Source organism: Aedes aegypti, chromosome 2, assembly GCF_002204515.2.
Source record: "Aedes aegypti strain LVP_AGWG chromosome 2, AaegL5.0 Primary Assembly, whole genome shotgun sequence".
Taxonomy (NCBI): Eukaryota; Metazoa; Arthropoda; class Insecta; order Diptera; family Culicidae; genus Aedes; species Aedes aegypti.
This window is the reverse complement of record NC_035108.1, coordinates 300,670,348-300,697,616: the sequence shown is the minus strand read 5'-3', so window position 1 is coordinate 300,697,616 and position 27,269 is coordinate 300,670,348. Positions and strand designations below refer to the sequence as shown.

Below are 27,269 nucleotides of genomic sequence, written 5' to 3'. Positions count from 1 at the left end.
ATTAATGTTACCCCCTAAGCCCAGTGTCACCCCGCACAGCGCTAACCTGAAATATTTAAACCATGAGCTATGGCAACAGAAAGCGAAAAGGTAAATGAACCCCGTATAAAACGTTGGTTGAAATTCATGTTTGATTGTTTGTAATTAACACGCGTGTAAAAAATGTCAACACTAAGCTTCTCATGAAATGTTTTGTTCAACAATGCAAAAACTAACACCTTTCTGTAAACATTCCCGTACATGATTCAAAGGTTGAAGCACAAAGAACTGCGACGGTAGTTTTCATTCAGGTGGCTAATGTTTGTCAATAATGCTGACTTATAAAAACATGTGCCGTACCGATTTGGGGTTTAATTCACTACATGAAAGTATACGTTATCTTATATTATTCACATATGTCCAGGTAATTAAGTTTCGTTTTCGTTTGAATTCACTTCCGTTGCACTCTTTGGATACCCAAAAAGTAATCATTTGCCTCGAAGAAACTTCTGGAGTTACAAGCAATCTTACACCACTATCACTAGTTTGCCACTTGGGGTCATAAATACTGTAGATATTCGCCATAACAATACTTACGGTCCCATCGAGTGGTAATGCTCGAGCACCCACTTGAAGTAGCAAACGCGAGGTTGAGTATCCTCACAGCTTCTCATGCACAGCTCGCCCGGAAATGCTTCCAAATCGATCGGTGTGGAAGCATTTCGAACGGCTCGGACCAAACTGGCCCATCTGCTTGTTGCACTCACGCTGGCCAATAGGCTGGCACAAATCACGACCACTATCGATTGCCATTGAACTTGAACTCGAGATGTACGACCGTTGAGGAAGGACGACATTTTCTGGATGTGGATGCTTTGATTAAGTTGCAGGCAGTCTTATCAATTCAACGCGCGAAATTGCTTTAAGATCTAGCGCGATTTGGTCTCGCGGACAGGTAAATGAACACTAGAGGTCGTCCAGCGTCAACTACTTTTATTTATATCGCTAAATAGTCGGGAAAGTGGGATGGTATTGGAGGAACTACTGAGCACTTAAATCGCCGCAAAGGGATTAAGAAGATCAGGGGTTTTCAGATCGTGCTCTCCAGAGCATTTGGTGCTGTAGCTCACGAGATTTCTTACAGAAAGAGTGTGTTTTTTCTACTACAGTCAGATCTCCTATAAAACGCTGCCACCCACTTTACTCCTTTACTCTTTACTCAGCAGATTTCAATATGATTTAACTTTACGACCTGCACATACTATGCACATTACCTGCCGAATTTCACTTGAATCGATTTGAAAACAGCTGATAAATTTCGGTGGGTGTAAACCTGACTGTACCTTGGCAAATTTTCCCGCTTAAATAACAGCCATATTATATTTAAACTTTATTTTTGAAACTGGTCCAAATTTGAACTTTGACACCTTGGATTATGTTTTGACGTCCACTTAGTCGACAAAACGTCATGGGGGTTTTACTATACTGGGGTTGTTTTTATCTGATATTGGAAGGGACACGGAAAACAAAATTCACCCAAAATTAGAGTTTAATCCAAGGGGTGTGACAAAATCTCAAAAATCGGAAAACAATATTTTCTGGCCTGAACTTAAGCGTTTAATACTAATATTGGGACAGGTCTTCAGGACCTTATTGTTGTTCAATAAAATAATTTTCGCAATTTTCTTTAAACTAAAGAATCGATTTACGCGATTCAAAAGTTACAGGTATCAAATGGAGTCTAAAATAAACAATTTGTTTTGTTTGTTTTAAAAAGTGCTCCGAAAATCACGAAGCCTGAAACCTCCTGCACTAGAAAATGGAACTGTTTCTTACGTCATCATATAAGGGTTGGAGACTTGAATTTCCGTTTAGAGTGATTTACCTGATTAACAAAATCCTTTCGCTGTAACGATTACAACTCTATAATAGTCAAAAGCTCATAAAATATTAATACATGTAGTGAAATTCGAAAATGGTGGTTCATCACGATACTTAAGCTGTTGTGAAGTGCAGCGTTTGAGGAGGATTTAGAAAAGCGTTCCGCAAATATATCAACAAGTCGACCAACGAAGACGACGGCTACTGCAGCTTCCCAGTAAATACAAACAGGGCAGTGTCAGGAGCTGGCTTCGCGGAAGAAACGTTTTTCTCGGTATCGTGATTTGATACGTCATTTGGGCAGCCATGGTATCAGATATTGCAGATATTATCGTCGTTGTTGTCGTCTCCCACCTACGGACTGTGGGAAAAGCATTCATCCGCACGTGCTCTGGAAACGGAAAATATCGTATCAGCAATGCGGCTCGTGGCACATTGTGTATGGAAGCTGAGTAGCTAAGCAGGCGATTGTTCTCTTCGTCCTACTTCCGAGACTATCTTGGAAGATATGTATAGAATACTTCGTAGGTAGTACCTAGCAACAAATTTGACTTCGCGATTTATTTTTTTTATTTTAAGGTACTATGACCAACACCATTTTATCCGAAGAAACATTCGGATTGCAGAATGTTTATTCGGATAGTTTAGCTTATACCGTGATGCATCAATACCCGGACGCCTAAGGTGATACGCGTAATCAAATGCTTGTATATAATTGGGTAATCGTTATTTTATTATGTATTGCTTTTAGACGATAACTATTAGGATAGAACTTGATAATTTTCACGTAATTTGCAATGAATTTATTGAAAATACCGTAAAAATTAAGTTAATTCTACATCATGTCGTGTCCACAAATCCGGACACATGAATCAAAATCCGGACATCGATGCATCAAATTCCGGACATTCAAATAATCACAGCTGTTTTTCACATTAAACTTAAAAAATATTAAACATACCTTCATATCACGATACACAGATTGATAGATTTGTAAACATAATATTTTTTCTCTGTTGGATGGTCATGGAACATCATAAAACGTTGTTTTTGAAGTCTTCAAAAATACTGTGATGTGTGCATTATTCCTCATAGTGCTTACACATAATTTACACTCATTTTCCGTTTATGTTGTTCAAAATCACAGTGATGTAACCTTTTACCCCTTTTTCCAGGTTTCCAGGAACAATTATAATGTAATATTTTCTTGTTCAACCTTGGGAAATTGATTTTAAAACACAATGTCCGGATTCAAAACCGCACGTATAAGTATCCGGACAGTCTTCTTCTAGCACTAAATTATGTGTATTTCCAGTAAATTCATCAAAACTATTGAATTTATCAAGAAAAAGACACAAACAAATCACTGCAGAATGTGTATCACAAATAATAGGCACATAAAAAACGCGTGATTAATTGTCGAATTACGATGGCGCATTGAGTAGAATTTCTTCGGTTTTCTTTAATTTTGAAAATAAACGGACGCGAGTGAAACTGACTTTTGTTTTAGTCATTACCGTTGTTTTACAAGGCTAACTTGATGTCAATTCACGTTACAATGGTCAACAGTAGTTAACATTATTCGTAGGAATAATATTCTTACATGTTTAAAGGATATTTAACATTGAAATTATTGAATTTCACCAGAGTGTCCGGATATTGGTCCCGTCCGGATTTTGATTCATCACGGTAAACCAGGTTGCTATGACAGTGACCTGGTGATTACGTCAATTCTTCCAAACTCACTGATTGGACGGATAAACGACACATCGCGATGTATGCGTTTGCAGATGACAAAAGTAAGAAATTAATCAAAAAGTCTCTCTCAGTCAACTTTTGAATTTCAATCTTCAACAAATTACCAGATTATTTGGACAGAATTATTCGAAGATACAAGATTGCAGTTGGGAACACAAAAAAGCATTTTCCCAGCAAAGATAGTGCTGGTGGTTACATAGAGCATTCAAACATGGGTATAGTATAGTGCTTCAGCAAAGTTGTAGACCATCCAATTACAAGCAACTTTGCTTAAAAAGTTGTTTGTAGCTGTTAAACTGACCGATTTAGAGTTGTCCAAAGAAAACCGTTTTTCTGACTCCAGTGTTTTCAATTCTAATATCTTATCAAAGTAGTCTATGAAACACTTTTGAAGCTTTGAAAAATTGACGTAACAGCCAAGATCTATTATCGGTTTGAAGATTGTCGTATCGACAATTCCATTCCCTGAATTTCTTTCACACAACACAACACAACGCCTTCCATATACGAATATGACAATGTCACCAATGGCAAAGAAAGCTTCGTTAATAACTGTAACGCCTGGAAAGATCGATTTAAATATTCAATCACAAATTCGCAAACTGTAAACTTCCATCCGAAAACAATACTGAAAAAAAACTCACAAAAAATTGCGTTCATTCCAATCAAACCTTGATAACCCAAGTGCAATTTCCAAATAAAGGCAAAGCGACCTCCATTAATCTGTTGCCACTGGTCAAGAACGTTATTTTTCGGCTGCGAGAGCAATTCTTTTAGGAGATTAGAAACATTGTCGTGATAGATCCATGACGAAACGCGTTTTCAGTGTACCGAAAAATGTCAGTTTTCAAATGCAACTTGCTGAGTGAACAACAGTTCACCAGCTAGATCACTTAGAAATAAGTTAAGAGTGGCAGTAAAAAACTGATATAGTATTTAATAGTGGTTATTAATGCAACACAGTTCCAAATGAATCGATTTTTGATTTGGGCTGTCGTGATAACAATTGTACTGAGAAACACGGCAGATGGGTTTATAACATTTTCATTAAATTCAAGTGAGTGAAGAAAACGCAAGTTTGGAAGTAGTATCAGTTAATGCTTGTCTAATCTCTGTGTACAGATAAATTATGGTCGAATCCAAAGTCACAGGCCATTAACTTGTTCAATGCATCGCAGGAGGGGAAGTCGATCTTAGAGCAGATGAAAACCTACGATGGAGCAGAATGTGACCGAGTGTGCAATGCAACGGAAACTCCTCGAATATGTTACTTTTCGTGGGTTGCAGAAAACTATGCAGCAATGGGGTCGTAAGTAGCATTTGGGGATTTTTTTTATATCCGTACGGGTTTGGGCCGAGAGGTCTCAGATTTTCATGAAACTTTTTCCACAGGCTCATCAATATATGAATAAAAAACAAATTGAGAAAAATTCAGGGTCGCCTATTTTCCCGGAAAACTCAGTTGGAATTGTTTTGTTTTCCTCTGACACTACTTACTTTGAAAAATCATAACTCAAGAACGAAGCATCATAGAAATAAAGTTTTTTTTTATGAAAATGAAAGCAAATTTTCCCAGGAATAAAAAATAAAATAACTGGAAAAAGTTTTCCACAAAATTTTCCACCGTTGAGAAAATTCGTAAAGAAATGCCGGAAAAACTATGCTCCAACTCGTGGAAAATTTTCAAAAAAATATTTTTGAGAAGGTAATTTCATCGCTGAAATTTTTGAAATGTATTTTGTTTTTCGTTTTTGAGTTATGGTCAATTTTGTAAAAAATGTGCAAATGTGCCATTTTGAGCCTTTTCTTTGAAAAATCATAGCTCAAGAAAGAAGCATCGTAGAAACAAAGTTTTTTTTATGAAAATGAAAGCAAATTAGGAAGGAATAGAAAAAAATGTTAACTGGAAAAAGTTTCCCACAACATTTTCCATCGTTGAGAAAATTCGTAAAGAAAAGCCGGAAAAACTATATTCCAACTCGTGTAAGATTTTCAAAGAAATTTTTTTGAGAACAGAATTTTATAAATTTCAATCACTGAAATGTTTAAGATGTACTACTTTTTAATTCCTGAGTTTGGTCATAGTTTTGTGAAAAATGCCCAGATTTCTCGTACAAGTCTTTTCGTTCGAAAATCATAACTGAAGATAAAAGCGTCACAGAAACATTTTTTTGTCAAATCGGAATCAAATTTTCTCAAAAATTTGAGATTTTTTTGAATGGAATAAGTTTCCCAGGACATTTTTCACCGTTATGAGAAGTATGCACTTCAACAGAAAAGTAATCGCCTATCTCGATGCGTGGGAAATTTCTTGCAAGAAATGCTCAAGAAAAGCATTTTTCTTTAAACGCAGTATGCAGTTGAAAAAAAATGTCTAATCAAATCACTGTAGAAAATTTCTTGACCATTTCTTTCCGCAGAAATTTTTACTTTTCTTGAGCTGAACAGCATACTTAGCTTTAAGGAAAATAAATAATGATAACCCCATCAGCTATTCCAGCTTACAAAGTATATTTGAAAAGAGCGATCAATAAGATCCAATCCTAAACATTATATAAATACGCTCATTTTTCGTTCCTAAAACATGATCAAATATTGCCAAGATGAGCTGTTTACAAATTTATACATTTATAAGTTTATAAAGCTTATTTTCAAATTTATAAGTTTATAAACGAAACTACTTAAGAACGAAACAGCATAGAAACAAAGATTTCTTCAATCATCATGTAGGCATTTTTTCCAGCTACCTGTTAGGTAACTACAAAATTAACAGTTAAATCAATGGGTAGACAATTGGCAATTAGGTATTTACCAAATCTGGTTTAAAGTGTTGAAATGGCTTGAGAATCATAAGTTTACCAAAAAACTAACAATGAGCAGTGAGAAAGTGCAAGTGTTGTCAGCTGTATATTAATCGTTATTACCGAAGCTGTTAAAATGGGCAAAGTTCAATACTACGAATACTATTCGCTATGCTGTAACCCCTTCGGACTGGACGGCCACAAATCAGTAAGGACAAATTTACGCTCCATTAGCCATTGTCTCATGACCAAGTTTCATTCGAATGGAGTTCGGTGGATTACGGAAAAGATGAAAATTTGCATGAAGTGCATGATTATGATTAACCAGAAACGAAAATCTTCTGGTGTTAGCAACCAAAGACAATCTTCCCGGTTGAAAAAAAAAAGATAGTATTAAGATGAAAATGTAAGTTATATACTAAATAATTGAATAAAAAAAATAATAACAATCTTATTTGTTCCATAGAAAAGAAAGAATTCCTTTTCAGTGTAATGAAAAATTGAGGCAGAAACAATTTGTTTACTCCATTAAAACCAATCCCATATCTTTTTTTCAGATGTTTTAGAAAATTTGCAATTGCTTTGATAAAAAATCTTTGTTTTTCCGATGCTTCTATTGAAATATGGGTTTTCAAAGAAAATGCTTATATGGTCATTTTCCACAAAATTGGCCATAAATCAAAAACGAAAAAAAAAGTAAATTTCAAAAATTTCAGCTTATGAAATTACCTTCTCAAAAATATATTTTTGAAAGTTTTCCACTGATTGGAACATAGTTTTTCCGGCTTTTCTTTCGGAATTTTCTCAACGGTGGAAAATTGCATGGAAAACTGTTTCCAGTTAATACTTATTGTTATTCCTGAGAAAATTTGCTTTCATTTTCATAAAAAAAAAACTTTGTTTCTACGATGCTTCTTTCTTGAGTTATGATTTTTCAAAGAAAAGGCTCAAAATGGCACATTTGCACATATTTTACAAAGTTGGCCATAACTCAAAAACGAAAAAAATACCATTTCAGCGATTAAAGCTTATGATATTATCTTCTCAAAAATATTTTTTTGAAAATTTTCCACGAGTTGGAGCATAGTTTTTCCAGCTTTTCTTTACGAATTTTCCCAACGGTGGAAAGCTTTGTGGAAAACTTTTTTCAGTTATTTTATTTTTTATTCCTGAGAAAATTTGCTTTCATTTTCATTAAAAAAAAACTTTGTTTCTACGATGCTTCGTTCTTGAGTTATGATTTTTCAAAGTAAGTAGTGTCAGAGGAAAACAAAAATCCAACTGAGTTTTCCGAGAAAATAAGCGACCCTGAATTTTTCTCAATTTGTTTTTCTATTCATATATTGATGAGCCCTGCCTGTGGAAAAAGTTTCATGAAAATCTGAGACCCTTCGGCCCACTTTGTACGGAAATAAAAAAAGTCCCCTAATGGAAGAAAATTTCTTCTCTTCGAAGAATTTGTTCGCCGGAACTCGCCTACAGGTGTTTCGTTACGGAAGGCTGTTTCGGAAATAGGTGCTAAGAATGGCCGTTAGACTGATGCAAATGATGAAGTTTTTGCTCTCCTATAAGCATGTTAATATTGATGAATATCATTCTCCAAAAAATTGAAGTAATTTGGGAGAAATATTGGTGTGCACACGCTATGGCCATATTCTTGGAGGCGGCGAAATCAATCAGTCGTAAGCCATTCCCGTTCGTCAGCCGGTGGTCGCTGAGCTTTCCAATCGTCGGTCTGAACTCAAACTGAGCGTTCAAATCTCCTATGATGATCTTGACGTCGTGACTTGGGCAACGACCGTGTTCGAGCTGCGCGTAAAATGCGTCCATGTCATCATCAGTACTTCCGGAGTGTGGGCTATGCACGTTGATTATGGTGAAGTTAAAGAATCGGTCTTTTATTCTCAACTTGCACTCCGGTCAGTACCACTAGGGGCAGGCGGCTAAGGACCCCACAATGGAATCTATGTCATGAATGCTTCAGGTATTCGAAAAACTAAATGCACAGTGAATGCTGAACAAGGATTCGAATATATAAGTGATATACCGTGATGCATCAATACCCGGACGCTTAAGACGAGTCATATACTCAAACACAATTGGCAACATGCTCTAGTTCAGTTTCTCAAAAGTTTTGCTTCGAAACTTACAAGTTGAGATCTAAGTTTGATGAATGTAACATATTTTTTAGTATTTATTAAGATTAAGTCACCAACACCGATGAATTTATATTGCTCGTCGTGTTTTTAAATCCGGACAGATGTTCAATTATGGGTTCAATAACCGGACACACTGGAATCGAAATCCGGACATTTGTATTATTAGCCCATTTACAAGGAATTTATTGTATATATTAACCATCAAACTGCAAATTCATACTTATTTAACCTCTTCCTCGAAATTTCTGTTATCCACACATATTTTACTTTATTCCACTTTATGTGCACTATTTATAGTTTATAAAATGTGTATTTATTTGTCTTCTCAGTTTAACATTTATACAGTTTCTTATCAAGAACATTGACTGCAATCACTATTCGTTCGGAATTGAAAACAGTGGTTCTAAGTCCCGGACAGCCAATTGTACACATAAAATTACACAACTTTCTATTTTTTATGACATCGACGAAGCCTTTAACTGCTATGTACACAGTGGAGCACAATATCAACGTAAAATGACACATTTTTCTTTTATTTTCATGTTAAAAGTACGTTCACACGTTAGTTACTGATTCCGATATGCACTTTTGCACTGATGAACAACGACTGCTGAAGGGGGCAAGCTTGTCATTTTTATTATTTTCTGTTTTATTACAAGGATTACTAGATTGATTTTGAAGGGAATATGAGACCTTATGATTCATATTATCAGACAGATATAAAATTTATATTATATCGAAATAAAATAACAGTGAAATCCACGATTATTATCTGAGTGTCCGGATATTGGTCCCGCCCGGATTTTGATGCATCACGGTATAGTTCGAGTACCAATATCCGGACACTCTGATGAAATTCATGGAATAAAAAAAAATATTGTATAATTATTTTTAAAATTATTCATAACTTCTTCTTCCAATAGTTCCGAACATGTTATCAGCATTTGTAATCTAGTAACCATTGCCTGGTAATTATTAGAAAGTAAAAACAAAAAGCTGCTTCTGTTAGACGTCATTTTCGCACAGTGCAAATTATTTTCGTAATAGTGCCACCGAGTCTAGCACAAGTTTTAGTTTGCAAAAATACGTGAAAAATATAATATTAAAGAAGCGTTTTCAACGAAAATGTGAACAAAATTGCAGTTTAACAACTCGAAACAACGGCAGTGGTGGAATATGGTGTAAATATGCATTTTACAACGCAAACAAAGGCTGTCCGGAAAACCGTGCAAGTGTCTCTAAATCCGGACATCATACTAAAGCCTCATTATTGTTTTATGTAAGTGAATATTTGGATTGTAATACTGGAGAAACTCGATAATATTATCAAAAAAAAAGTGTTTAAAGTGTTCAGAATGCCTTAAATGCAAGAAAAGCTACACATTATTGCTTCAGTTTGAACAACGAGTAGTTGGTTGGATATGTCTGGGCTGCAGTTGAGGTAAACTATGCGTTTATGAGCATATTTTTCATTCTGTCTAGCAGTACACATCGCATGTGACTATTAAAATCTTATAAATTTAATTATCTTTCCGATAAAGACATACCTCAATCATTTTTACGAATATTTCAAATAATTACATAACTGTCCGGATTTTGATTCCATAGTGTCCGGATTTAAAAACACAACTTGCTTCATGTGTCCGGATTTAAGGACAAGACATGCCTTTTTATTTCAACAATTTTTATGATAAAATCATAATTTTCACCATCAAATTCATTGTTATTACAATTATATGGTTCAATGCGGTTGGTAGCATAAGGGGGTTTTATTTAAATCTATGGGGAACATATTGAAATTAAAGTTTAAAGAATTGCCCTTGCTTAGGCGTCCGGGTATTGATGCAGCACGGTATATATCTATCTTCTATCTTCTATCTATCTATCTTCTATATAAATAAAAATGGAATGGTGTTTGTATGTCACGAAATGGCTTACGAACGGGTCAGCGGATTTGGATGATTCTTTCTCCATTTTGTTTGTCAAGGGTTCCGTCGTGTTTGTATGTATAAAAGTTTCAGGATATTCATCGGGAATGTCGGAAAAAACGAGGGTGAACGGAACTGTCATTTTGTATGGGATGATTCGTAGTGCTTTTCAACAGCCTACTTGATGGCAAGACGAAGTTTGCCGGGACCACTAGTTAAGTATAAGATACTATGATTGCTTCGAATATTCCATTTATTATTTAGTGAGAGAATTTGAAAAAAAAACAGTGACAAAGGTCAAAAGGTCGAAAAAACAAGCAGTCGAAAGGAATAAAAAGGAACGAAAGGTCGAACACAAATTTTCAAAAAAGAAAACTTCCTCACCAAGCAAATCATTATCAACATTCTGCCCCCTAAATTAAAATTACAATTCCCCTATCCCCCATATTCCCTTATTTAATTAATGGACGACCCCTAAACTGAACTCTCTTTCAGAGCATGCAAGGACTGTCGATGGGGGAACCACACCGATTGTTCCCACCCACAGTGCATCACCGCCGACGGTATGGAACGTCCGGTAGTGTCGTTGAATCGCCAAATGCCGGGCCCAGCCGTCATCGTTTGTCGTAACGACATAATCGTAATAGATCTCCTGAACCACATGGAGGGATCGTCCACTACCATCCACTGGCACGGGATGCACCAGACGCAAACTCCCTGGATGGATGGCGTTCCGATGGTGACGCAGTGTCCGATTCCCGCGGGGAACACCTTCCGCTATGTGTTCAATGCCAGCGAGCACGGAACTCAGTTTTACCATTCCCATGCCGGCCACCAGAAAGCGAATGGGCACTTTGGACTGCTGGTGGTGCGTCATCCAACCGATTTGAATATGAATCTGTACGATTACGACTTGTCGGAACATCACATCATCATCGCAGATTGGACCTTGGATATGGCTGAGAAATTCGTTCCTGGCCTGCAAAGTCACACCATTCAGATGGATTCCATTCTGATAAACGGACGAGGGCGCCACTTCGATGTAAGTTGACTGCAGCATTGAATTTCCAATTAGTTCCATACGCCGTAAATATGACTTGCCTATTCGCAGGAAGAAGAACAAGAACTTCAGCAATCTCCTCTGACGGTTTATCGGGTCGAGCAATGGAAGCGGTACCGATTTCGGATGATCAGCAGCGGAAGCCAGTTCTGTCCCTTCCAACTACAGGTGGGTCTGCTCGTTCTGGCTTAAATATTCATTTCAATTATTGGGACAAGGCAACCCCAAATAATAACGGCTTCGGGATTGACGCATTCGAATACTAAGCACTGCACAATGCACAGTGGTCTAGCAAGCAGATTTACGAGGAGAATTTAGAGCATTTAGAGCTTTAAAGCGAAACTTCATACAAAAACGTTCTTCTACAAAGTTGTTTGTACTAGGTAGGCCCTTTGATTGATGTTGTTTAATAGAAAGGCGGTCCACATATTCATCAAAATAAAATAGACAACTTTCATATTTGTAGTAATTCAGATACCTATACACTAGCGTGGGACAAAATTTAGATTCGCGCTCCAGTCCACTTTTTGGATTGCATTTTGGTCCCATAACAACAGTGCAAAATTTCATCTCGATCGGTGAAACTATATTTTAGCGGCAGCCGTTCAAAGTTTGTATGGGATTTACTATGGGAAAACTTACTTTTGCAAAGAAAAATCGCCAGAGGTCGCCCATTGACCTCTATAAAAATTCTGAATACATATTTCGATAGGTATTTTTACTATGAAAGCATAGCCAAAGACTGCGAAACAATTCGACATTTGTGAAAAAAGTTATTCAATGAAAACCTTTTGGCAAGGCGACGTTGATTAACACGTAAAGCAATAACAATAATAACAAAATCAGGCAAAATTTCCAAATAACATATGCTTAATAACTTTTTTCACAAGCTTCGGTTTGCTTTGCGGTCTTCGGCAATGTTGTTCATCGTAGAAATTCCTATCGAAATATGTGTTCAGAATTTTTAAAGAGATCAATGGGTGACCTCTGGTGATTTTTCTTTGCAAAAGTAAGTTTTTCCATAGTAAATCCCATACAAACTTTGATCGGCTGACGCTAAAATATAGTTTCTCCGATTGAGCTGAAATTTTGCACAGTTGTTATGGGACCTAAATGCAATCCAAAAAGTGGACTAGAGCGAGAATCTAAATTTTTCATATAACAGTGTCCTAGGCTACTATATATTCCTCGGCAATGTTGTAAAAGTTCTAGATGCAAGAGAGCGTGCAATATTGGTTGATGTTGCATGCAAGAAAGATGAAATGATTCAGTATCACCAAAGACGAAATTAAGACGTTCATGCGTTCTTAATGCAAATCTTGCGTAACAATTTTAAAGGGCCAATAATCACACAAATCACACAATAAACAAATCGGGTTTTGATACCCCTCGATAGCATCTCCCAACATCCACAAACTATGCAAACATTGTCATTTGAAAAAAAGCGGTTATTGGCTGTTTTGAAATTTATAACAGTAAGTTTTATGATTATGTTCATAAAGCTTACTGTTATAAATTTTCAAAACAACCAATAATCGCTTTTTTTTTCAAATTATCATTGGTCCCTGCTTAAAACGGCCAATGATCGGATCTGTGTCCATCAAGAAGACCTACAATTGGAAAATTTCGCAAACTGTCGTCATTGGCCTTAGATGCCAATGACTCTCTTTTGTCCGTATATTTTTATTCTTACCTTAGCTTTCTTTTCGATTCAAGGCAACTGATAGATTTGAAGAACCTAAAGGTCTTAAACCGGTTTTGAGATGTTCATCAGTTTATAATGAATTCAACCATTTTTTTTTTGATAATAACTCAATATTCAAATGACCGATATGGAGAAACGCAGACAAGTTGCCCAAGTTTTAAAGTATCGTTTAAAAAACGAAGAAATTTGAAAATAGTTATCAAGAATTTATAACATGCAATGTGGTCTTCAAGACATTTATATTTTAAATCCTTTCATGGGCCGCATAAAACCCTTCCAGGGGCCGCACTTTGGTGACCACTGCACAGTGGTCCAGGAATCAGTTTTACGCGGAAAGATGCATTTTGAGCTTTAGAATGAAACATTAGACAAAAACGGTCTTCTACAAAGTTGTTTGTATTAGTTAAGCCCTTTGTTTGGTGTTATTGAAAATTAGGGTGGACCACGTTTTCATAGAAATTGTGTAACTAACTTTTTTATTTGTAGATATTATATTATACATGCTTCAGCAAAGTTGTAGACCATTCAATTTCAAGCAACTTTGCCAAAAAAAGTTTTTTGTATCTCTTAAATTGACCGATTTAGAGCTTTTTTCCTACGGTGACATAGGGTGGTCCGAACAAAACTGGTTTTCTGGCTCTAGAGTTTTCAATTCAAATTTCTCATCAAAGTAGTCTATGAAACACTTTTAGAGTTTTGAAAAATGCGTAATTTGATGAGTGAAGAAACTCGCTATCTCCTTCCGTTTAGGAGTTATTGTTGTTTTTCTCTCAAAAACATGCCTACTTTGATTGTGAATATCTCTGATTAGGGCAAACATAAAAAATATCTTTTGACGGCATTCAAAAGACAAAATAAAATTGTATATTATATCAAAAAATTACAGATGTGTTATTTTTGTTACTCTTATAAAACGTCTTGAAAGTCAAATATTTGTTATCACAAAAACTTTAATAACTTTTGAACTAAAATAGATATCATCAATATTTTTGCATGAAAATTTGCGTTTTATTAAGTTCTTAAAGTCGTTCATAGACCGCTTTGACTAAAAACCTGAAATAAGAAAGATAGGGCTCTAAAACTATTTTGTAGATTTTCAAAGTATGTATTTCTTTATTATTTTGCATTTTGAGCATGAAAATGAAATTTTAGATAAAAATGATCTTCTACAAAATTGTTTCTTAAAATGTAAGCTTACATATTGTGTCATTTGAAACTAGGGTGGTCCACAATATCACACATATAATATAATCAACTTTTTTATTTGCAAAAATACCGGTATATGCTCTTAAACAAAGCGGTAGAACTTGAAATTTTTATCAACTTTGCCAAAAAAGTTTTTCTGTAGCTCAAAATTTGACCAATCTAGAGCATTTTTTCCTAATCATCGCAACAAAAATAAGTTTTTCCACTCTAGTTTTTTTTAATATTATTTTCTCGTCAAAGTCGTCTATGAACGACTTTTAGAACTTAACAAAACGCAAATTTTCATGCAAAAATATTGATGATATCTATTTTAGTTCAAAAGTTATTAAAGTTTTTGTGATAACAAATATTTGACTTTCAAGACGTTTTGTTAGAGTTACAAAAATAACATATCTGTAGTTTTTTTATATAATATACAATTTTATTTTGTCTTTTGAATGCCGTCAGAAGATATTTTTTATGTTTGCCCCAATAAGAGATATTCATAATCAAAGTAGGCATGTTTTTGAGAGAAAAACAACAATAACTCCTAAACGGAAGGAGATAGCGAGTTTCTTCACTCACCAAATTACGCATTTTTCAAAGCTCTAAAAGTGTTTCATAGACTACTTTGATGAGAAATTTGAATTGAAAACTCTAGAGCCAGAAAACCAGTTTTGTTCGGACCACCCTATGTCACCGTAGGAAAAAAGCTCTAAATCGGTCAATTTAAGAGATACAAAAAAACTTTATTTGGCAAAGTTGCTTGAAATTGAATGGTCTACAACTTTGCTGAAGCATGTATAATATAATTTCTACAAATAAGAAAGTTAGTTACACAATTTCTATGAAAACGTGGTCCACCCTAATTTTCAAGAAAACCAAACAAAGGGCTCAACTAATACAAACAACTTTGTAGAAGACCGTTTTTGTCTAATGTTTCATTCTAAAGCTCAAAATACATCTTTCCGCGTAAAACTGATTCCTCGACCATAGTGCACTGGTTTATTCGTACGCACAAACAACAGCTATTCACCTTAATAAAGAAACAAAAAAAAAAACAAACAACAGCTCTGCCGTACCTATCAACGTGAACTGCTTTGTACTAAGAAAAATTTATTTGGACCAGCTGATAAAATATAATACCTTCCATGGGGCTGTAAATGGGCATTTGGGTTGAGGTTGGGTCAAAACGGAGATATATAATATCTGAACTATTCTAGCTTTTTACGCTGGCTATGAAACGACAAGAGATGATTCGATTTTGGGGTGTGCATGTTTAATACCCTTCCCCTTACATACGATACTGACTGACAGCTAAGACGGTAATGCATGCGCATACTATAATCGTAATATGAGTGTGATATGGCCGTGAGTCTTCCAATCGCCTCAAGCCAGTCAGTGTCAGATCTCAGGTGAGGTAAGTCGCGTTCGTTGCAAACGCCTCATTAGCATTCCGATTGATTCTTCCACAATATTATAACTTGGCTAACAGTCACTGCGAGTGTTCGATTTCCGGTCGGTCCAGGATCTTTTCGTAATGGAAAATTCCTTGACTACCCTGGGCATAAAGTATCATCTTACCTGCCATACGATGTACGAATGTGAAAATGGCAACTTTGGTAAAGAAAGCTCTCAGTTAATAACTGTGGAAGAACTCATAAGAACACTAAGCTGAGAAGCAGACTCTATCCCAGTAAGGACGTTAATGCCAAGAAGAAGAAGAATAAGAAGCTATGAAAAATCATGGACGAGAACAGCTTTCCCGGGAAGCTCACTAGACTGATAAGAGCGACGATGGAAGGTGTTCGAAATCGTTTGAATCCCGCCGGGGACTTCGACAAGATGATGGACTCTCGTGCCTGTTGTTCAATATTGCGCTAAAAGGTGTTATGCGGAGAGCCGGGGTACGATTTTCACGAGATCCAGTCAATTTGTTTGCTTCGCGAATGTTATGAACATTGTCGGCCGAACATTCGAAAAGATAGCAGACCTGTACACCCGCCTGAAACGCGAGGCAGCAAAAGTTGGATTGGTGGTGAATGCTACCAAGACAAAGTAGGGGAACATGGTCCAAGACGCACTGATGGGGTAAAATGGCTCACCTCATTAAATCATTCCTACAGCGTTTCCATTTGTATTCTTCGCCAAACGTTGTTAACATATATTTACCCAAGAGTTGCCGCTACAACCCTTGAACATAAACTCATAGATTTTTCCTTAAATTCCCGGTGAAATTAATCATTTTTCACTTTTTTGCCTAAACATTAAGGTTTTTCAACGATTTTATTAACAAATAAGCGTTTCCATACCACAGAGAAAACTCATGGAGAAACATGGTTGCTTACTCTTAGTTCTCCATATTAAATGGCATTCTACCCCACCCATTCGGTCGTTTTGAACCACCCCCATTTTTCAACCAACTTTTCTGCACGATTTAAGACCGTTAAAAAACTCAAATTTGAAAAATGATTTCAATGTGGTAGCGAGCAAATATTGTAAAGTTACTGTTAGGACTTAGAATGGTGTTAAACTGTAGATCTTATTAGGAGAAAACGACACAAATCCTTAAAGTGGCATTTTGGACCATTTTGCCCTACATGCTAGCTGGTGGGGCCGAGCTCGCCTAGGTAGCAGTGTTACGATAGACGGGGGTACGTTCGAGGTGGTCAACGAGTTCGTCTACCTTGGATCCTTGCTGACGGCTGACAATAACGTTGGCCATGAAATACGGTGGCGCATCATCAGTGGAAGTCGAGCTTCTATGGCCTCCACAAGAAGCTGCGGTCAATAAAGATTCACATGTACAAAACGCTCATAAGACCGGTAGTCCTCTACGAGAATTAAACGTGGACAATGCTCGAGAATGACCTTCAAGCACTTGGAGTCTTCGAACGCCGGGTTTTTAGAACGATCTTTGGAGGTGTGCAGGAAAACAGTGTATGGCGGTCAGGGATGAACCACGAGCTCGCCAAATTCTACGGCGAACCTAGTCCATACATACCGGTTTTTGCTTAAAGTTTCCTTATAAAGCTATTAATGCATCTTTCATCGTAAATCTACTAGGCGTTATGCAAAAAAAAAATCGTTTCCAAATTTTCCAATACTATAGTCTATAGCATACAATTAATTCTAGCAAAATTCCTCACCTTGAACCACTGTGCGACCAAAACCTCCTCTGTTCAATAAATTATCCCATTTCCAGATCGAAGCCCACCGGATGCAAATCATTTCCACCGATGGCGGCGCAGTCCAGCCGGTAACCGTCGATACGGTCATTTCGACATCGGGCGAACGGTACGACTTTGTCCTGCACGCCGACCAAAAACCAGGTTTGTTTTAATTTATGTATGGCAGGAGCCAGTGGCCACTGCGCCATCAGATAACGTGCTTACTAATTCACACGCACCAACTCTTGCTTCTTCCCTGAAATGGAACCACGTTTTCGACCGAAAAAGGCGACTATTGGGTACGTGTTCGGGCGGTTGGTTTTTGCAATATCCAGAGAAAGGAAGAGTTCGCTGTTCTGTCCTACCGTTCGAGCAGTGAAATCAGCGATGAAGAGCTGGCTTTTCCGGTGCAGGTGCCTCCCACCTGGGATGAGCCGTTTCCCGATGGCATGGTAAGTGCATGTGTATAGTTCTCATCACTATATAATTACTCTGAACTTGACTTTTAATGGGTGTACGAGAGCAAGTTTCACAAAATGGATAATTGGTGCTAGCTTACATGAAAGCATTACTCTTCGTGCAAACGTCTTATTCGTAGAATCATTACTATTGTTACGGCGCGTGAACAAACACGGGATTTTCGGACAGCTATTTAACACTCCGTTATTTGCTTGGAGAATGCTTTAAGCTGCGGAAATTTATTTACAATTAGTTTAACAAATTTTTACTAAAGTTTTAATTTGCTTACGTATTTAATCCTTCTTTTAGTTTGTGCGTTCACTGTCCGCAACTGTCTTCAACAATGTATGTGTTTCTGTATAGAACAATTCATGTAAATTATAAGTATTATGTATTTAAGTGTAATTCGGTGTACTTACGAAGTCGATTTAACTAGAAATGAAGTTTATTTTAAGCGTTTAATTTATTTTAATTTAACTAATTATGGAATCCAACAACGTTTCAACTAATCGATTGTTCTAATGCCTGTTTTAATTATTCTTGCTGTTACCACCGGTGACAGCTATGCGATCACGGTAGAGTATGCAAGGTAGTCCCAATGTATTTCCCAAGGTAGAAGTAGTGCGTGGGTATATTCATCCACATTCTCCGACCCGTATTGCTGTTTGGTTTCTTCAGCTATACCGCCAACTGCCACGTCAAGTACTGCCACTTTGGTAACAGGTCGTTGAAGAACTCCATTGACCGTCTGCACATCCACTCTTCTAACTCTGCCATCGTTGCCAGGAATCGTCTTCACCACCTTTCCACGTGTCCAGCTGTTTCGCATACCTTCGTCAACCACGAACACTAGGTCACCAACTGCAATGGGCTTGATATCATCGAACCATTTAGTACGACGACAGATTATGGGCAGATATCCTTTTATCCACTTGACCCAAAATTCATTCAGTAACGAACGAATTAGATCCCAGTTCGCTCGAAGCGTTTACCCACTGTCTTTGACTGGTTGCTGTAACGGCTGAACTATACCGTTTGAACTAAGCATCAGGAAGTGGTTGGGCGTAAGCCCTTCATCCTCTTCCGTATCCAGTGGCACAAACGTCAATGGCCTGGAATTTACGATTCCATTTATCTCGATCAGGAGAGTCTGGAAGGTTTCTTCGTCCAGCGTGCTACAGGTCGATAATGTTTGCAATGAAGTCTTCACATTACGTACTTGGTGTTGGGTTGAACTGCCATTAGGTGTCATGGTTGGTGAATATCCCAGCCAATTCACGATTTACCGCCGTAACTTCCGCTCGTAACTCTTTGCTTGCTTCAATGAAATTTGGGCCCTGATCACTATAGATCTCCTGTGGGGCACCTCTTCTGGCTATAAATCGTCTAATCACCATCTCACGATTCGCTAGACAAACTGGCAGCTCCAAATGTCCTGGATCAAGCACTTGCCATGGACAACAAACGCCGCCACAAGCCCGAGGGGGTCAAAAATACTCATGACAACTTTCAGAACTTCACGTTTTGTTGGGATATCTCTACCTACCAGCAATTGTTGAATGTCAGGCCGAAAGTTGAAGCAGAACGTGAGTTCGTCACTTTCTGGAAGCCACGTCATACCCAAAACTCGTTCTGAGTTGGTTGCCTTCACCGCAGTGAAGCTTTTTGTAGCCTTCGAACTCTCTTCCCCGACCCGTCGAAGAACTTGTTGGGAATTTAAGAGCCAGTTACGAATTTCAAATTCCGCGCTTGCATGAATCTCTTGTACCTCGAGTGCAACTCGAACCGCTCCTTCAACAGTATCCGAACTGTTAGCATAATCATCTACGTAGGTGTTCTCTACAATAGCTGCTGCTGCTTCGGGGTAAACGTGCTTCCATTGTTCTTGACGTATTGGGCAGAGCATGGCGAACATGTTGACCCTAACGTCGCCACGTCCATCTCGTATTCCTGCACCGTTTCATCAGGAACCGCCACAAAAAGCGCTGAGCTTGCCGGCCGAATAATAATCTGGTGGAACATTTCTTTTATGTCGCCGGTGATGGCGATATGTCGTTGGCGAATAGCAAAACAAAACAGCATTGATGGAAGCGAGGTGAGGAGATCTGGGCCTGCCAACAGCATAGAATTAAGCGAAACCTCACTAGTTTTTGCGACGGCATCCCATACTACTCGAACTTTTCCAGGTTTATTTGGATTCTGCACGACCCCTAACGGCAAATACCAAACCCTATTTGGATTACTACTGGTTGATTCTTCATCGGATAGCTTATGCGCATATCCTTTCGCTTGGTAGTCGACAATCTGGTGACGCACGTTCGCATACAACTCCGGTTTCTTGGTTAGGCTTCGCTCCAAACACGCCAACCGCTTCTCAGCCATGAATCAGTTTTCGGTGAATTCTATGCAGTCAAACTTCCACAACAAACCGGTTTGAAATCGTCCAGCTGCTGTACGAATGGTTGTCTTCTCTAGAATTTTACGTGCTCTACGATCTTCGTCGGCTTCAACTTGTGGAACAAGTGCTACACCAATACTTTCCATCGAAAAAAAGTTCTTCACTGTATCGTGCAGCTGATGATCTGACGAACGAACGCAAATGTGGAGATGACGATATTCAGGCGAATCGATGAGGCCTTCTGCCTTGCCGTAGATGGTCGAGCCTAATCTCTGCAATGCCGTAGATGGTCCAGCCTAATGGCTGCAACTGGCTCACAATACCTTCCTTCCCGCTTCTTCAAAGATAACAAGAGTTTTGCGTTGTTGGCGCCAATCAAAATACGAGGGGCAGCACTTGTATAACTGTCCACAGGAAGGCCCTTGAGATAGTGAAACTTAAGCGCCAATTCATCGTAATGTAACGGGAAGATCTAAGTTGTCGACCGTACGCACATAGTGCAACGTGTGCTTCCGATCTTTTCCAACAGCCGAGGCTTCAAGTTTCACGTTCTGGGAATCCCTTTCGGTTCGCTTAATATTTCCGGTCCATTGTAGGCCCAGGGGTTCGACTTCGCCTTCAACTCCCAGCTTATCAGCCAGGTCCTTTTCTATGAGCGTGTGCGAAGAACCATCGTCGAGAAACGCCAACGTGTTGACTAATGCACTTTTCCCATAGAGAGTTACGGGAAGTATTCGGAAGAGTACCGGGCACGGAAGCTTACGGTGGACATTCACTGTTGCTGACGATGACTCTGAGTGTAACAACTTGTGATGACACGCTTCGCAGCTACAAACACCACAAACTGTGGCCTTGCATGGCCACTTGCCGTGTGAAATCAAGCATCGGCGACAGAGGTTGAACTGTTGAGCGGTTTTCCAACGATTTTCCAACGTCAACTGCTTGAAATTGTTGCCCTCCTTCACTTTATGTCCGTCCCTTTTACACAAAAGACACGGCTTCGGCTGCTGGCTTGCATTCACACGTATCGCGGATGGATTTCGCTTTGGAGTCCGTTGTATGGGTATTAACAAAACCCTTTTCTTTCCCTTGGGTTTCTCTGGTTTTATCATGGGTTCTGCGTAGAGGGTGACGTTGCTGGCCGCCGACACAATTGTTGCCATGTAAAAGGCAAAGCTACGTAAATCCACCACAGGCACTCTTCGCTGATACATAGCCCAGTCCAGCTTAATGTTGGCGTGCAATTTGTCCACCAACTATTGGAGTAGAGAGGGATTAGACAAATGAGCATCCATACCCATCGACTGTAGTTGGCTGCACAAGTTCTGCACCACGAGCCCAAAACTGATGAGACTTTCCAGTTTATCTGCTTTCGGCGCCGGAGTGGAATACACCTTGTTCATCAAACACTTCACTATCAGTTCCGGACGTCCGTAGAGTGTCTCCAAGGTGGCCATCACCTGCGGTATGGATAACGGATGGTAGAGATGTCCCCGAACTGCCTCCTTGGCATTTCCTCTCAGGCAGCGTTGTAGCCGCATGAGGTTTTCGTCGTTGGTATACCCACACATACACGTTGAGTTGTTATAGCTGCTCACGAACAATTGCCAGTCTATGGGATCACCGGTGAATTCCGGTAGCTCCTTAGGCACAACATGTCTCGCGGAAATCTGCTGCGAACTCGGTCCACAATTTGCTGCTGGATTAGGGGTCGCTCCTTGTGACACAAACGGAGTAACTATTGGGTTCGGAACACTCGCGACAAACGGGCGAAAAGGAACATCATCAGAGAAATTCTCGGTTCGTATTGCTGTGGTATATTTCCAGCGAAAACGAAAGAATCGTTACTAAACGAGTTGGGAACTCCTGACTGGTTAGATGGGAAATAATTCGACGAAACCGTCGGATTCCAAGGAGGAAATAATCTAGAACTTGGAACGGTGTTCTGTGTGGTACACTGTGTAGCGAAACTAACACTAGCCTGTGTCCTAACCGAGAGTGGAATGGCCGCCTGTCTACCTATTTCCTGTTTCGGTCTTTCTTGCAACGGAGTGCTAGACGTTGCTGGTTGTGATGAAGGAAGATCCGGAACCGAATCCACGGTGTTTTGCACGGCGTGAGGCACGAGTATTCCCCACGAAGCGATATTACTACGGTCGTACGGATCAGTAGCTGCTACGAACTTGTTGGGAATGTCAGCCTGCGTAGAAACAATCGGAAACGTACCGCCACCCGAGCTTCCGCCAGTTGCTTGAGGACCAACTTCGGTAATTGGCGTGGCACCAACGGGGACTTAGTTTGTCCCGAATCCAACTGCCATGGCCAAATCGTTATTGTTCACCCGATTCTCAACCTCACCGAATTTGCTACGTGTGCTAGAACGATCTTGCGACTTCTCCTCTTCCTGCAGCATCGTATTTCTTACTAATGTACCGCTTTGCGATCTTCAACTTCTCCTGCGTGATTCGCTGCCTTCCCTCCCTTTCCTTTTCTACTACCTTCTTCTGAAGAGCAGCTTCCTCCTCCATTCGCTCCACAAGTAGTTTCTCCTGCAGTTTTTTTCTTCCTCTAGCCGAAGTAGCTCGAGCCGCCTTCTTGCCGAATTAGTGCTGGACGTAGTTGATCTGGTGGATTCCAGTCCGTGCTGTAGCGCGCAGGTGACACACGCAAAGCTGCGATCTCTGACACTTTCGCCAATCCTGGCGCAGGTGAAGTGAAACCACCTCTCGCACAGGTCACACTGGTCCATCCATCTGTCCGCCACATCGGAGCGATTGCAGGAGGGACAACGGGCCGCAACGGAACTTTCTTCGTCCGTAAGCTGTCGGATGACACCGCGACGTTTACTTGTCGTCTGGCTCGAGCCCGGCATCTTCAAGGCTGGAAGTGTCCACTTCGAGGTTAAATACCTCGAAGTTTGTACCGACGCACCTAAAGTATACTCTCCCATTACTCATGAAACTACAACTAATAGTGTAACAATCCTCAAAATTTCATTGAAAAATATTGAGTTATGCAGTAAATTGAATTTTGTATGTCAGCCCCGTAGCCTACGGGTTAATTTACAAATTATATAGTCACTGTAGTTCTACTTTGAACGTTTCAAAACTTTTTCAATATTCAAATTTCAGACCCTCAACCATCCAAACAGCACTTGCTACCAACCGGGAGATCAATTTGTCTGTGCATCGGACCTGGAAGCTCACGAGGTGCAGCGTGACGATGCTCTCATTGATGCAGTTCCAGACAAAAAGTTCTATGTCGCTTTCAACACATTTACTGCCGACACCAGTTTGCTATTTTCCAACGATGGCTATGTCCGCTATATGAGTAAGTATAGGATTCATGTCAGACCCATTACCTCAAATGTGTCCGGCAAATGGTCGTCGGTTGCGCACACATTATAACCAGAATTTTCACCTTGGTAACTCAAATACCAATGACATAGCACACTGGTTCAGAACCCGAGGAACGAAAATCTAAATGATTTTTCCACTAAAATAGACAATTATATTATGATTTCATAATGGTAGGCAATTTTTCTTGGTGTCAGGTTTGTATTCACTGTGATCTACTCCTTCAAAAAATTTCCCGTCGTTTTAACCAACATTTCGCAGCTTTTCACTATGCTAACTGTGGAAGAATTGTGAAAATAAGTTGAACCGTTCTAAAGCAATTTCCTGACATACAAACACCATTCCCTTTTTTATAGATAGATAAAAAGGCAGCTAAAGCTTACGGAATACCCTTTAATTCTTCAAAGGACATCATCAAATCTCGTTTAGACATCTAAAATTAAAAAACGCACATTTTTCGGGTTCTGAACCAGTGTGATACACCGTGGTGGGTTAACCGTATTGTCCATTTACCGTCAATTCTGATGAAATTTTCAGCTGTCGCCCTAACGCTCAACAACATTGGCATCACGAACAACATCAGCATGGTGTACCCGTCATTTCCGCCCCTCACCCAACCGGAACTGCTGCCCACCATGGAAAATGCATTCTGCAACGTCAGCAGTCGTCCGGCCCAATGTCCGATGGAGCGAGCCTGCTTTTGCGTCCACCGTCTAAAGGTGGACCTCAACGATATAGTGGAAATGTCGCTAATTGACGACGCCGAAGTGATCAGAGAGCTCTATCACCCGTTCCATCTGCACGGGCACCGATTCATCGTTACCGGAATGGGGCAACTGCCAACCAGGATAAAACATTCATCCGAAAAGCTTCGGTGGATCAAAGACGAGGAACTTAAGCCCGTCGTCAGGCGAACACGTGGGATGCCCGATGGGCACAATCCGCCCTACAAAGACACCGTGTCGATTCCGAGCCGGGGCTACACGAAAATTCGTTTCCGTGCGGACAATCCAGGTTTGTTTGGGAAATTAATCCATCGTACAGTGGGCATTTTAGCACTTATAATAAATGCTAACTCCAAACTCTATGGTCTCTTCTACAAAGTTTTTCAGAGACTGAAGCTCTTCTTCTTTTTTATATTTTGACCTTTCCCTTCAAAAGTAAAATTGAAAATTCATATTTTGAACTTTTAATATACAAAGTTGGTGTCTTCACAAAAGTTTAGTTTATTAACATCAAATACATTTTTACTTTATGCTATTAAAATGCACAAGTTCTATCGAAAAATATAGTTTCAAGGGTTCTTGAAAAGTATTGCAGTTATGAACTTAATGTTTTCGACAAAGTTGTTGAAAACAGAAATTTCTACAACTTTAGGCAAGACAGCAACATTGTATATTGATATGTTAAAAAATTGAATTTTCCATCTCACTTTAAGGGTGATAGATTAAAATTTTGAATACATCAAAAGAAGCGAATTTACTTACTGAAAAACTTCAATAAGACACCATAATGCATAAGACGTTGTTCATTAAAAGCGCTAAAATGACGGAATCTCCCACTGTGCATCATGATGGGTCGACCGACATTCATATACGCATTTTCCCTTTTTCTGCTTTTTGTAGGGTTCTGGTTGGTGCACTGTCATTTTGAGTGGCATTTGGGCATCGGAATGAGCTTCATTCTGCAGGTCGGTGAGATCGACCAGATGATTAAAACTCCACCGGGCTTTCCCACCTGTGGCCACTACAAACCCGAAGTCGAGAGCATTTTCTCGTAGGATAGCAACCGAACTGACTATCAAATGGATTTTTGGACTTGGTGCACCGACGGTTGATAGGAGTACATTAGGATCGGATTTGTTGTTCATTACATTAGATCCACAGCATGTTGAGTGGTTTGATAGGAGCGAACGTATCCGTTCGGATTAATAAAATGAGTGATATTTATACAACCATTAGAATGTGTTCTTATTTACTCAGCTAGACCAGTGATCGCCAAACTGCCCATGTAACCATGTTGCTCGAGCTGAAATTTATGCATAAATAAATGTGAACTCCCATACATTATTATATCTCTCCTTGTTTTTGCCACAGAAAACCGAAGAAAACATCAGCAGCTTCGTAGTCGCGAATGTGAAGCAGCAGTTTTCATATCGTGCTCCGTGAAGCCTAGGCAGGTATTCCGTGACACATACTTGAGATCTTTTTTATGGACGCTTCTTAATATCTCAACTTTTTTTTCTCGAAATAAACTACTTTAAGTTATGCTAACCATGCGTATTAAACCAACTCTTGAATTTTCAATAGCACTATTTTAGAGAAGAAAACAATCGTTCTCGATTAATGATGATATGAGGCATCGTTTAAATTTATCTTCACCATAACATAAGGGTATGACGTTAAGGTGGATGATAAAGCACTGTTTTTCACCTAATTCAGACAAAATTTGTCGCTGCAAAACACTTGCATAGTTGGCACACCACCAACACGTCTCGCAAGTCAACAAGTCGCGTGGCGCATGTCGTGTAATATCTAAATCTAACGGCCATCACTCCACAATGCAAGGGGATTCTGTACCCCTAAGATAAGATCGGACACCTGGCTTCTTTTAGTTGTTCTTCTTTTCATCCATGAGCACAGTTGTAAGTTTTCCACCCTTGCATGTTACATTAAAACAGTGTTGCCATTTGTATGGAAGACGGTACACTATTTCATAAAAAAATAGTTCCTAATTAGGGAAAGTGTACCAGTTATGGCCATAGTGGTTCTCTATTCGGCCATATGCAAAATTTGGATCACATTTTTAATCTTTTTGAATGTTTTAACATCAAGATTCATCCTTAGTTTTACTGCTAAAACACAAAAGATTTTTCAAAATGTAAAAGCACACAAGATATCACGTATGGCGAAATAGGGAACCACTATGGCCATAACTGGTACACCTACCCTATTATTTATTTTTTTAATTGTGGTGATTAGGTGAATTATAGTGTCTCTGTTCTTCTTCTTGGCATCAACGTCCTCACTGGGACAGCGCCTGCTTCTCAGCTTAGTTTTCAATGAGCATTTCCACAGTTATTAACTGAGAGCTTTTATTGCCAAAGTGGACATTTTGGCATACGTATAGCGTTTGGCAGGTGCAATAACGGTTTATGCCCAAGGAGACTTCCATTACGAAAATATCCTGGATCGACCGGGAATCGAACCCAGACACCTTCAACATGGCTTTGATGTGTAGCCGCGGACTCTAACCACTCATAAATTATAGAATGATGGTAAAAACGACAAAATTTGAATCTGCGACGATAAACATAAGCTATGAGAGGCCTTCATGAGCTATAATGTAAGGTGCGCGGCTACAATCTGAACGTGAAAGGTACCTGGATTAGATTTCCCGGTTCATGAAATTTACGTTATGAAATATTCCG

General features: G+C 39.1%; 2 protein-coding genes across 2 annotated transcripts in view; one reads left to right on the top strand and one right to left on the bottom strand.

Moving 5' to 3' along the window:
- Window positions 1-968, bottom strand: part of LOC5571641 (laccase-2) — a 32,655-nt gene extending 31,687 nt beyond the window's left edge. The window contains exon 1 of the mRNA XM_001653677.2: window positions 577-968. Coding sequence (XP_001653727.1) covers window positions 577-836 — 260 coding nt within the window. The 5' untranslated portion in view covers window positions 837-968. The remainder of the gene's footprint in view (window positions 1-576) is intronic.
- A 3,483-nt stretch (window positions 969-4,451) lies between these two features.
- LOC5571650 (laccase-5) lies at window positions 4,452-25,799 on the top strand. Its single transcript, XM_001653678.2, has 9 exons — window positions 4,452-4,675; window positions 4,741-4,927; window positions 11,002-11,548; window positions 11,618-11,734; window positions 17,662-17,788; window positions 17,915-18,078; window positions 23,615-23,813; window positions 24,377-24,853; window positions 25,465-25,799. Exons 1-9 carry the CDS (start codon window positions 4,588-4,590, stop codon window positions 25,617-25,619), a joined length of 2,061 nt encoding a protein of 686 aa, XP_001653728.2. The 5' UTR covers window positions 4,452-4,587; the 3' UTR covers window positions 25,620-25,799.
- The last annotated feature ends 1,470 nt before the right edge of the window (window positions 25,800-27,269 follow it).

Bases quoted from the DNA above. Each gene is read 5' to 3' on its own strand.
- LOC5571650 (XM_001653678.2), top strand. From the start codon at position 4,588: ATGAATCGATTTTTGATTTGGGCTGTCGTGATAACAATTGTACTGAGA. The intron at 4,676-4,740 runs GTGAGTGAAGAA...CTCTGTGTACAG, and splicing joins AACATTTTCATTAAATTCAA to ATAAATTATGGTCGAATCCA. The intron at 11,735-17,661 runs GTGGGTCTGCTC...TCCCATTTCCAG, and splicing joins TCTGTCCCTTCCAACTACAG to ATCGAAGCCCACCGGATGCA.